General features: G+C 48.9%; 1 protein-coding gene across 9 annotated transcripts in view; it reads left to right on the top strand.

The window, feature by feature from the left end:
• Positions 1-12483, top strand: part of ano5a (anoctamin 5a) — a 202902-nt gene extending 190419 nt beyond the window's left edge. For all 9 annotated transcript variants that reach the window (XM_038808347.1, XM_038808344.1, XM_038808342.1 and 6 more), the window contains 4 exons: positions 3300-3505; positions 5870-6039; positions 9420-9525; positions 11211-12483. In XM_038808347.1, coding sequence (XP_038664275.1) covers positions 3300-3505; positions 5870-6039; positions 9420-9525; positions 11211-11438 — 710 coding nt within the window. In that variant the 3' untranslated portion in view covers positions 11439-12483. The remainder of the gene's footprint in view (positions 1-3299; positions 3506-5869; positions 6040-9419; positions 9526-11210) is intronic.
• The last annotated feature ends 762 nt before the right edge of the window (positions 12484-13245 follow it).

Genomic DNA, 13245 nt, shown 5'->3' with positions numbered 1-13245 from the left:
TACTCCAAGTGTGGCCTAACTAAGGTTCTATACAGCTGCAACATGGCTTGCCAATTCTTATACTCAATGCCCCGGCCAATGAAGGCAAGCATGCCGTATGCCTTCTTAACTACCTTCTCCACCTGTGTTGCCCCTTTCAGTGACCTGTGGACCTGTACACCGAGATCTCTCTGACTTTCAATACTCTTGAGGGTTCTTCCATTCACTGTATATTCCTTACCTGCATTAGACCTTCCAAAATGCATTACCTCACATTTGTCCAAATTAAACTCCATCTGCCATCCCTCTGGCCAAGTCTCCAAACGATCTAAATCCTGCTGTATGGTCTGAAAGTTCTCATCGCTATCCGCAATTCCACCAACCTTTGTGTCGTCTGCAAATTTAGTAATCAGACCAGTTACATTTTCCTCCAAATAATTTATATATACCACTAACAGCAAAGGTCCCAGCACTGATCCCTGCGGAACACCACTGGTCACAGCCCTCTAATTAGAAAAGCACCCTTCCATTGCTACTCTCTGCCTTCTATGACCTAGCCAGTTCTGTATCCACCTTGCCAGCTCACCCCTGATCCCGTGTGACTTCACCTTTTGTACCAGTCTACCATGAGGGACCTTGTCAAAGGCCGTACTGAAGTCTATATAGACAACATCCACTGCCCTACCTGCATCAATCATCTTTGTGCCGGCCTCGACAAACCCGATCAAGTTAGTGAGACACGACCTCCTCTTCACAAAACCATGCTGCCTCTCGCCAATACGTCCATTTGCTTCCAAATAGGACAAGACCCTGTCTCGAAGAATTCTCTCCTGTAATTTCCCTACCACTGACGTAAAGCTCATCAGCCTGTAGCTCCCTGGATTATCCCTGGTACCCTTCTTAAACAAAGGAACAACATTGGCTATTCTCCAGTCCTCCGGGATATCACCTGAAGACAGTGAGGATCCAAAGATTTCCGTCAAGGCCTCAGCAATTTCTTCTCTAGCCTCCTTCAGTATTCTGGGGTAGATCCCATCAGGCCCTGGGGCTTATCTAACTTAATATTTTTCAAGACGCCCAAAACCTCGTCTTTTTGGATCTCAATGTGACCCAGGCGATCTACACACCCTTCTCCAGACTCAACATCCAACAATTCCTTCTCTTTGGTGAATACTACTGCAAAGTATTCATTTAGTATCACGCCCATTTCCTCTGGCTCCACACATAGATTCCCTTGCCTATCCTTCAGCGGGCCAACCCTTTCCCTGGCTACCCTATTGCTTTTTATGTTCCTTCATCCCTTTTATTTTGGGGTCCTGTGCAGGATCCCTTTACTTAGGGGCTCTCTGGGAGGAGTCTCTTTGTTGGGGACACTGTTGGGAGTCCCTTTATTCAAAGAGTTTTGGGGCTGCCCCCTTATCTAGAGTGTTTCTGTGGAGGGGTCTCCCTATCTAGGGAGTGTCAGGTGGGGGAGATCTCTCAATCTTGGGAGCCTCTTGGGGGCTCTCCCTATCTAGGGGGCCTCCAGGGTGTCTCCCGTTTTTTGTTTGGGGGGGGCAGTCCGGTAGGGGATGGGTGGGAAGCTTGTGCATTGCAGGGGGAGGGTGGCCTTGTGTGGACTCTGGGGGTAGCTCCCTTTAAGGGGTCACCTCCCTGGCCCATGGCGAGGTCCACCACGTCAGGGCCATGTTGGTAAATACCAGTCGTGGCCTGCGGCCTCCCCATTCGCATCCCAGATGACCAGAGAATCGCGAAGGCCCAGAGACTCTGGTGCGGGGTCTGCTAAGCATCCTTGCACGGGCGTGAACTCCGGGGCCGCAGCATAGCGGTAATTTCAGCCCCTGGCGCGAGCCTCAATATTGGCCGGACGTTCGATTCTCCGCCCGATCGCGATCCGTGTTGCCAGCGTTGTGGGAGTGGACAATCCAGCCAAGTGTTCAGCTGAAGAATCTGAAAGAGTAAGATTTCCTCTGTTCAATTTGATTTGTTTCCTGTTTTCTGTTGTGTCCTTTGAGCAAGAAGCCTATTGAAAACATGCTTCAAATTGAACTGTGATACCCCCATGTAAACATCTTCAAATCCTGCCTGACCAATTAGTGGTTTACTTCGCTACACTTACAGTCACAGGTCGTATGCTTTCCTACCCATGATACTCGGCAGAAATGGTAAAAGTGGAAAGTATATTGCTGAAAAAAAAGATATTTGGTTGAAGCTTTTCACTTTGCACTCATCAGGACAATTCACATGACTGCCAAATGAAAAGATAAAAACAATTATGCTATATGAGATGAGAAAGCTGATTGGTTTTGCAAGTGGGCTCTGATTGGTAGAGACCTTGCCATGGAGAATACTCCCGTTGATGATGACTGAGTGTTACCTGCCAAGCATTGTTTGAAATTTAAACCAGGCAGTTTGACTCTGATTGATAAAGGCACTGCCATGAGGAATGAACCAGCAAATGGATGTCACTTATTTTGTGTAGCTGAAACAGGCGCAATGTGTGTACATGTTCGTTCTGTCTGCAAAGATCAGGCCTCTGTGTATTAATGCGTGTTGCTCCCAGCATACCCAAAAGCACCACGGTGGAGCCTGACTGAGAATCTTTATTTCCTTGTCAGCGTAAGTCTGAGCACACTAAGGATTATTTAGCAAACGTCCAATCACAGAATGGCATCTAATGTTGGACACTGTGTGCGGGATTTACCAACCGTATGTTTTTCGGTGGTGGAGGCGGCCCGCCAGCGGGATCTACCGGTCCTGCCGTTCCCAATGGGATTTCCCATTGACAGCACCCCTCGCCGCCGGGAAACCAGTACACCGGCTGTTCCCAATGGACAAGGTGCTGACTAAATCAAACCAGCTGGCACACAACTAATAGAGTATACAGAAAGAAAACACACCATGGTTAAGATAGAAAGGCCTCAGTACAAAAATGGGAGGTTGGATTGATTTGAAAAATAAATGTGATAGAAAGTGGTAAAGAAAGAAAATGGCAACAAGGAGGAGGAGATAAAATATAATACCCTAAAGTGAACATTGGAGATGGGAATTTATTTGGGCTTGACTGCCATTTTGTTGGCTCCAATTTTATCAAAAGCAATAAAAATCCTAATTGGATGGAATTCTTTCCAGATTATACTCGGCACTTCCATTTTAATTATTTGTTCAGCAAATCGTGTAAATGAAGACGGTTTCTGGGTCCCTGTTTTTTCTCCTGCCTCAAAATTAGAAGCCATTTCTCCTTTGTGGACAGTAAGTGATTGAAGACGCTGATAATTTGGAAGGGTTTCATCCGTGTTGTCTGATGTCTTGCGTTGCAGTCATCCAGTTTGGATTTGTCACTCTCTTTGTGGCCTCGTTCCCTCTGGCTCCTGTTCTTGCTCTGATGAATAACATCGTCGAGGTCCGTGTGGACGCCTGGAAATTTGTCACACAGTTCAGAAGACCCATGGCAGCAAAGGCCCACAGTATAGGAATATGGCATCAGATTCTGAATGGCGTCGCCATCTTTTCTGTGGTTACGAATGTAAGTATAGTGCCAAGGTGTGGTAGCATGAATTCCTAATGCAAAATATTCCTGGAAGAGTGCACCTTCAATGTCCTCGCTCGTGCCAAGTCACATTTCCCACTCTGCATCCGAACCTGAAAACGGTACCTCCACATGGGCGAGGACTTAGGACTTACCCCAAATTGTACACCCAGTGGCAAATTTCAGACTGTTGGTATTGAGTAGAGTTCCAGAAACTCTAGAAACTAGTGCAAGACCGAAACCAGCATTCTGGAGCATAACATTTGAAATAGGAGCAACAATAGGCAATGAGGTCCCTTACGCCTGCTGCACTTTTCAATACAATTACATCTGATGGTCCACCTTAGCTCCGCATTCCTACCCTATTCACATCGGAACAGTGTCAGACGTGAAGAGAAAACACTCTGTTCCATCCAGCCTGTCGCACACATCTGTGTTTCACTGTTCACCACAATACACACGCTCCACAGCCCAGCTGAAACGATGCAGATCCTGGGAGGGGTGAGAAACCGTGGGGAGGATTCTCCATCCCACCGCACCCGTTTCCAGAGCGGCGCGCCCCCAAAGGCAGCGGAATCCTCCATCCCATCAGCTGGCCAGTGGGGTTTCCCATTGTGGGCACCCCCATGCCATTGAGAAATCCGCGGGCGTGACTGCATTGCCAACGAAACGGAGGATCCCGTTGACGGAGAATCCAGGCCCATGTAAGTCAGATAAAAAATCACTGGAAAATTTTCCTGAAATTGATTTCAGATACATTCCAGAAGGCTGATTTCTGTTCATAACTAGGTGCTCGGAACAGGGTGGGAGTTTTGAAGAATAACTTAGAGATTTTCTTTCTCTTTGCTCCAAGTTACATTTTGGAACAGTTATGTCAAATCATTGGGGGGAACAATAGGATTATTATTGTTCAAAGTGCTGAAGTTTGCAGCTTTCAGTTAATGGAGTGAAGATGGTCGTGGTGATTGGAGGTCAATCATCTCGGGTCCAGGACATCACTGCAGGAGTTCCTCAGGGTAGTGTCCTAAGCCCGACCATCGTCAGCTGCTTCATCAATGATTTTCCCTTCATCAAATGTTGGAAGTGGGGTTGTTTGCAGATGACTGCACAATGTTCGGTATCATTCACGGTTCCTCAGATCTGAAGCAATCCTTTCCCACATGCAGCAAGATCTGGACAATATCCAAGCTTGGTCTGACAAGTAGCAAGTAAAATCCAACACCACTCAAGTGCCAGGCATATCCAACAAGATAATTCAACTATTTCTCCTTGATATTCAATGCCATTACTATCACTGAATTCCCCGCTGTCAACTTCCTGGGGGGTTACCATTGACCAGAAACTGAATTGGACTAGCCATATCATTACTGTGGTTACAAGGGCAGGTCAGAGGCTAAACATTCTGCAGCGAGTAGCTCACCTCCTGACTCCCCAAAACCTGTTCACCATCTACAAGGAGTGCGATCGAATACTCCCCACTCGCCTGGATGAGTGCAGCTCCAACATCGTCCAAAACCTCAACACCACCCAGGACAAAGCAGTCCAATGGATTGGCACCCCATCCATTCCCTCCACCACTGATTTACAATGATAGCTTTGTGCACCAGCTACAACATGCACTGCAGGAACTCACTGGGTTCCTTAGGCAGCACCTTCCACACCTGCAACCTCTACCATCTCGAAGGACAAGGGTAGCAGATAGAACATAGAACTTACAGTGCAGAAGGAAGCCATTCGGCCCATCGAGTCTGCACCGAACCAGTTAAGCCCTGACTTCCACCCTATCCCCGTAACCTTTTTTGGTCACTAAGGGCAATTTATCATGGCCACTCCACCTAACCTGCGCATCTTTGAACTGTGGGAGGAAACCGGAGCACCCAGAGGAAACCCATGCAGACACAGGGAGAACGTGCTGACTCCGCACAGACAGTGACCCAGCGAGGAGTCGAACCTGGGACCCTGGCCCTGTGAAGCCACAGTGCTAATCACTTGTGCTGCCCATGGGATGCATGGGAACACCAGCACCTGCAAGTTCCCCTCCAAGCCCCACACCACCCTGATGAGGAAATACATAGCCGTTCAGTCACTGCCGCTGGGTCGGAGTCCTGGAACCCTGGAGCTTCCTCCCTAACAGCACTGTGGGTGTAGCTACACCTCCGGCACAGCAAGCAGTTCAAGAAAGCAGCTCACCGCCAACTTCGGTAGGGCAATTAGGGATGGGTAACAAATTCTGGCCTAGCCAACGATGCCTACATCCTGTGAATGAATGAAAAACGTGACATTTATAAATGGACTGCAATTTACTTATGTAGAAAAAAACAGAACTGGCCAAATTGAATGACTTGTTTCCTATTCTTTTAGGCTTTCATTGTCGCCTTCACCTCTGATATGATCCCCCGTTTAGTTTACAAATATGCATATTCTCAAAATGTTCAACTGCCAATGAAAGGCTACATAAACGACAGTCTGTCAATCGCCAATGCCTCACTTTTAACAGCTTATACACGGAATAATGATATCACCACTTGCAGGTAAGAATGGAACAAACACTTTTGCTTTTCCGGGTCAGCAGATCACCAATGGCACATCATTTAGAAATGTCGGGCGGAATTCTCCGCTCCCCACGTGGCATGGGAGAATCGTGGGAGGGCCTCCCGACATTTTTCACGCCCCCCTGGCGCCCCCAGCAATTTCCCCCCACCCAGCCCCCCCGCTTTGAAAAATCGCCGCTCGCCGTTTTTTATGACGAACAGCGATTCTCCGAGCCCGATGGGCCGAGCGGCCGTCCCTTCACGCCCGTTTCAACACGCCAGCAACCACACCTGGTCGCTTCATTCATGAACGGGCGGCAGATGCCCGTTTGGGGCATCTAGGGGCCTGGTTGGGATGGGAGCACCACGACTGTGCTCGGGAGGGGACAGGCCCGCGATCGGTGCCCACCGATCGTCGGGCCAGCGTCCAAAACGGACGCACTCTTTCCCCTCCGCCGTCCGGCAAGATAAAGCCGCCACGTCTTGCCGGGCGGCTGAGGAGAAAGAAGGCCACTGCGCATGCGCGGTTCGCGCCGTCTGTGCGATGAAGTTATGCGCGGGTTGGAACCGGCAACCCGCGCATGCGTGGATGACCTCTCAAATGCGACGTTTTGCACGTCATTTCCAGAAAGACGGAGGCCCGCTCCTAGCCCCCCAGGTGGGGGTGAATTAGGTGCGGGGAGCGGGCCCCGAGGCTGTCGTGAACCTCGGCCGATTTCACAACGGCCATCCTGATTTTTATCGGGAGCAGAGAATACCACCCGTCTTTTTTGAAATATTTTTATTAGGGTTTTGACATGTGGGGTGGGATTGACCGACCGACCCACCGTGTGTTTTGAGGCGGCCCGCCAACGGGATTTACCGACCCGGCTGTTGCCAACGGGATTTCGCACCGTGGATCCCCATCGGTCCCAGTTCCCCCTCCCATTTTACTGGCAGTTCATTCAGCGGGGGCCACCTCCATTGACAAGATCTACCCATAAATGCCAGAAATGTTACCCCCGCCCCCCCACCCCACCAAACCCTGTGATTGATGGGAGCTTATTCATCAAGAAGGGTCTGGGGTCGAGGGGAATGTTGGAAAGGTCTTCCGACCAAAATCACGTATTTTGAGGTAACGGAACCGGTCCGTTCCTTAAAGTTGAAACTTGGTTGATAACTCCGCCAAACCATCCCTTCACAAACCATCCCTTCACAAACTCATCCCCGAAACCCTCAAGGACCTTTCCCTCCAAAACCCTGGACATCACGTCCAAACTCGACGGTACAAATAGGTGGTTGCCACAGATAGAGGCCTTGCAATGACACGGAGTCCAATTCGCAATGCTGCCTAAATTGCCTCCGTGTCTGAAGAGTGGACACCACCACCGGGTTCGAAGAATACTTCACCGGAGAGAAAGCGAGTGAGGCTGTCGCCAAAGCCCTTCAATTCAAGCCCCTGCAAGAGCTCCATCTGTCACCATTTGGAGCTTGGCTCCTCCGTACCTTTTCAATGTTGGCCGCCTAATAGTAAAAGAGCAAGTTAGAACATAGAACAGTACAGCACAGAACAGGCCCTTCGGCCCTCGATGTTGTGCCGAGCAATGATCACCCTACTCAAACCCACGTATCCACCCTATAGCCGTAACCCAACAACCCCCCCCCCCCCCCCCCACCCCCTTAACCTTACTTTTTAGGACACTACGGGCAATTTAGCATGGCCAATCCACCTAACCCGCACATCTTTGGACTGTGGGAGGAAACCGGAGCACCCGGAGGAAACCCACGCACACACGGGGAGGACGTGCAGACTCCGCACAGACAGTGACCCAGCCGGTAACTGAACCTGGGACCCTGGAGCTGTGAAGCATTTATGCTAACCACCATGCTACCGTGCTGCCCTAGATCTCCCAGGAAGCTGCCTGCCGCATTTACATTGGTTAAGCAATGGTGGGCTAAAAGATGGTTGGCCTTCTCCCCATACCCTCGAGCACCGCAGCTGGCTCATTGCCTTCGCTGTGGATAACAGATCAAACTGCATTTGCAGCTGCTTCCTGTTCACCAGCAATCCGGAGTAGGATCACACGAATATCGGCGATCCGTCTCAAGAATTGCACCCACCAGTCTCTGCTGCTCCACCCCCAGCGTCCTATCTAAATGCACCATTTGGAGATTGCCTCCCCTCTTACAATTGGCTCAAGGGCTTCCCACAGCAAGCAGGAGAAGACAGAATCATTCCTATTATCTATAGAATATAGAATCCCTACAGTGCAGAAGGAGGCCATTCAGCCCATCGAGTCTGCATTGACCCTTGCTCCAATAGAGCACCCTACCACCCGTAGCCCTGTAACCCCACCTAACCATTGGGCAATATTAACATGGCCAATTCATCTAACCTGCACATCTTTGGACTGTGGGAGGAAACCGGAGCACCCGCATGAAACGCACGCAGGCACGCGGAGAACGTGCAAACTCCACAGTCACCCGAGGTCAGAATCAACCTTGGGACCCTGGTGCTGTGAGGCAGCAGTGCTAACCACTGTGCCACTGTGCTGCCTCAGAATCTAATATACTCTCGATGGTTGTGGAAATGCGTTCACAAACACCCTTGTCCGCTAACAGCGTTACATCCAACCTTCACCGTGAGTGGTGACTGGAACCTGGCCCCAAGACCGAGTCCACAGAATGTGGAGCACGGTCCGAGATTACGATTGCCAAGTATTCCGATCTCCGCACCTAAGTTAGAATGGACCTACCCAATAGGAAGAAGTCAATCCCGGAATAGACCTTATGCACATGGGAGATGAACAAAATCCCTTATCCCTTTTGTGCAAAAACTGCATGGGTCTCACCCCCACAACCCAAAGATGTGCAGGTTAGGTGGGTTGGCCACCCCACGCGAGGGCCCAGGGACCCCTCAAAAGGTAAGCGGAGCCACTCCGCGCAGGAAATGAAGCTCCACCGAAGCTGGGTAGCGAGGTCGGTCCTGGAAACTAGCGCCAGGAAACAGCTCGCTAAACCTGCCCACAACACGATTCTGTTTTTCTTTTCGGTAACTCGCACCCGTAATCCACTTTATACACAGCAGCCCTCACCTTGGAAAGTATCTGACAGGCCCACAAAGACATTTATTGATAAGACTAACAGTTCACAATGTGAAAAGTCGACTAAAACCTGAGTCTCTAAGCACCAGAATGTGCAGCAAAATCTCCCGAGCTTGCAAATGAAGGCGTCTACCCGGGAGTCATAGCTCCTGGGATTTTAGTGTTTCGACTTTTATTTCTCCCCCCCCCCCCCCCCCCATTAAAAAGTTTGTAAAGGCTCCATAAATGACACCAGTCTGAACTGCATTTTCTGTTTTGCATAAATGTTTACCATCAGATTACTTTTCAATGTTGCAGGTATAAGGACTATCGTTACCCGTTGGGACACAAGTTCGAATATCAGCACAACATGCAGTTCTGGCACATTCTGGCTGCGAAAATGGCTTTCATTATCATCTTAGAGGTATCATTAAATCCTGCTACTATGCTGTAATCTCTGAATCTAAAATGCAAGTGACTGGCAAATGAAACGTGTCCTCAAATTGGGGGCAATTTGACATGTTACAGCCTGCTAATGGCCATTTGTATTACCACTGGGTTGTCTGCATTGGATGGGTGACATTCAGCTTCACAGTGTGGCCTGGCTAACCACCTCTGAGCGGGTCGGCACGGTTAAAGGTTCCGCTTGTGTGGCAATAATGTTGGGTATCCACCAGCACTTTGGGTGGGAACTCCAAACTTGGCAGCTGGAATCTGGCTTTACTTTCCGCAGCTGCCACGCTCCACCTAGGGTCGAGCAACAATTTCTATTTTATTCTTTCAGAGCATGGGGGCATCATCAGCCAGGCCCGCAATTATTGCCCCATCTCGAATTACCCATGAACTGAGTGGCTTGCTGGGCCATTTCAGAGTCAACTGCATTACTGTGGGGTCTGGAGTCACATGTCGGCCAGACTGAGTAAGGACGGGCAGATTTGCTTCCCCAAAGGGATATGAGTGAACCCAATGGATTTTCCAATTGACAATGGCAATCATTAGACTTGTAATTGCAGATTATTTTCTATTTAATTCAAATTCAATCATCTGCCATGGCGGGATTTGAACCCGGTTTCCCCGTTATCCTAGATTACCAGTCCAAGTGACAATGCCACTGTGCCACTGATGAAAGTCTATTCTGTTGTGCACCATATATATGAAGCCATCTCCCACAAGCTGGTCCATCCACACACGCTGCTCTGTCCCATTCTACGCAGGTGAGGAGACAATGGAGAAACCAGGCAGTCTGGTGTGATAATGATTGAAACCTGTCCTTCAATGGCTCCTTCTAGAGTCACCGAAATGCCTATTTTCTTCGTCACAGTATTCAGTGCTTTACAAAACAGGCAAGACAGCCTGTAAATCCCACTCTGCAACCTCGTTCTCCACTGGGTAATCTGTGCTGCCCCCAGAGCCTTGTTGAATTGGAATTAAGGTATATTGAGCATCTGCTAGTGGTCTGTTAGTGCATGTGGCTCCAGCAGTACGTACTGCAGTGTAAACCACTCCTGACGGAGTGAATGAGGTGAAGAATTCCTTTTTGATCGGCACGTGCATCCTGATGTCAAAAAGACACCAAAAAAAAAAGGAACTTATTGCATCATCTACATCGGGCATCGCCCAACAGGTCATCCGATAGCACTTCATAGGTGCTGAATGGTCAGAGGTGCCATCAATACCTGAGACATTCAACTGAGGTTGCTTCATCCCTCCTGGGTGGAGGATGAAGATTGCAAGGCAATAGAGGAAGAAAAGCAATGTGATGGAGCTCTCCTGGTTCCCTGACCACCATTTATCCAGATCATAGTTTTAAATAAAAAGATTATCAGGTCGTTTCTGGGATCTTGCTAAACACACATTGGCTGCCTAATTTCCTGGGTCATTAATTAAGTGAAAATTATTTCTTTCTTTCTTAATATTTTGTGTTTCCCAGTGGTGGAATTATTCATGCCTAACTTGATATCGCTAGGTGTTACAGATTTCAGAAACGTCAGACCCCAAGCCTCCAAATTAAATAACTCTCTATCGGGCTTCTGCCATGAATTTCCAGTTTTCTCTGTTCCACTTTGAAACGTGACGTGACAATGGCTCTTTTTTGCTGTTTAACTCCAGCATGTTGTCTTCCTGGTGAAGTTTGCAATCGCTGCACTGATTCCGGATGTCCCAAGCGAGGTGAAGGCTCGGATAAAACGGGAGAAATACTTAACACAGAAGATTCTGCACGAGTATGAGCTCAACAAACTCAAGGAGACGCTTACTGGCATGGCGGACTGCGACGTCAATAGACAGGTGTCGGTGCAGGCACAAAAGGTGGAGCTACTGAAGGAGGAGTTGGTTTAAAATGTGATCAGAAAGGACATGTTTGTTTTTTGTTTGCAAAAAAAAAACAATTGGTTTGTTTCTTTAACGATGAGGAACCTGCTACGATGGCATGGGATTTGATTCCAGGGATCGTGATGTTGCTGCCACTAATTCAGGTAGTATGTCCTAATATAGACTCCTGTCAGCTCCTGCTTTGAGTGCAACCACAGGTAGGGCTTCTATCAGAGTACCTTTCTAAGCTGGAAATTAATGGTTTCTGTTGCCTTCCGAATTTACCATTCCCAATGGGGTAAGACGAATGTCCATTGTTGACTGTTACATTTTCCAAAATATAACCACAGTTGGTATATTGAAGGGTTCACATATAGGGTCAGGAAGAAGGGTGTCGACACGGCAGTCAAAAATTATTCCATTCCTATCATCTTTTCTCATCGAGAATAAGAAGCAATCTGGGTGAAATATCTTTCCATTTCTTGGTTTCACTCCTTTCGTCATTCACTCAATCTTGTCGCCTCTATTCCTTCCCAGCCTCTTGCCCACCTTTCTCTCTCATTTTTTGATTTTGTCTATCTTGCCTTGTCTCTTTTTGTCCGCGTTCTGCTCAAATTCACCAGCTCATCAACACTGCCCATATCTTGTGACAGCGGGGCGAAACGAAAAGCAAACTTGCACACTGTAAGCCAGAGTGGAAACTACTGGTAGACGCTGATGCACGAGTGTAACTACTGATCTCTCGTTAGCCATTTCGCTGATGTATTTTCTTTGGGGGGGGGGGGGGGGAGATGACACTGCAGAAAAAAGCCATTTGTGCACCCAAGGTACACTCGATTCTTTTGATCTTTTTGCACGTGCAGGATACAGAAGCCATCAGTATCTTTAAAATAGCTCGAGGGCTAGAGGTGAACAGGAGGCATCTCTTTATTCTTAACCAACACTTTAGCACTGGGTCATGCTCCAGCTTCAGCTGGCAAGGACGGAAATGTACCATTTATTTAAAACCAAAATGTTCTCTGGGAAGTTGCAATAAAACCTCCAGTATTTTAAAACTGGTGGGGTGTTTAAAGTGCAGAGTGAGTGCATTTTGTTCCAACCATAGATGTCCTGATCTGTAGCATGGGGTAGAGTTTTACGTTCCCCCGCAGGTGGGTTTGTAGGGGGTGTCTAGGTGTGATCAGAATATTTTTCGGGCGGCCTTCGCATCGGGTTCTCGCCCACAATTGTATGCTTGGGACAGGTGAGGTCAAGCGCAGCACACCTGCCCTTGTATCAGTTGAGCCCATTGATTGGCCACTTAAGAGCTGTTTCCCACCCAGCTTTCATTGCCAAGCTGGGAGGAGCTCAGTGGCAGAGGGGTGCCCAAAAAGGAACTGAGTTCAGACCTGGGGCCCCCATTGGCAGCCCCCTTTTAACATCAGGCACTCTTTTAAAATGTCTAACTCCTGTGGAGTTTCTCTGCCACTCCACCCACACCCCGGCCTCTCTGCCAACGCCCCCACTCCCCCTGGGCCTCGCCTCGCCTCCCCTACCCACCCTGAGGCCCCCACACACTTACCTGATCCTGGATTCCAAGGACCTAGACTCTAGAGACGACTTGCAATCCCAGACATGTCCACTGCAACCCCTGACGCTGCAGGGGCCCAATATGATTGGCTGGCAGCTCTTTGAGCCTGGCTTTCCATCCATGTGGGGAGCGAAAGTTCTATTCCAGCTCACTAACACTTGTTGGAATGTGAAATCATTGCGGGGCTGTGATTTGGTGGTGGGGGGGGGGGGGGGGAGAGAGGGGGAGGGGGAGGGGGAGGGGGAGGAGGAGGAGAAGGAGAAA

Source organism: Scyliorhinus canicula, chromosome 9 (assembly GCF_902713615.1).
Source record: "Scyliorhinus canicula chromosome 9, sScyCan1.1, whole genome shotgun sequence".
NCBI lineage: Eukaryota > Metazoa > Chordata > Chondrichthyes > Carcharhiniformes > Scyliorhinidae > Scyliorhinus > Scyliorhinus canicula.
This window is presented reverse-complemented; position numbering and strand designations above follow the sequence as displayed.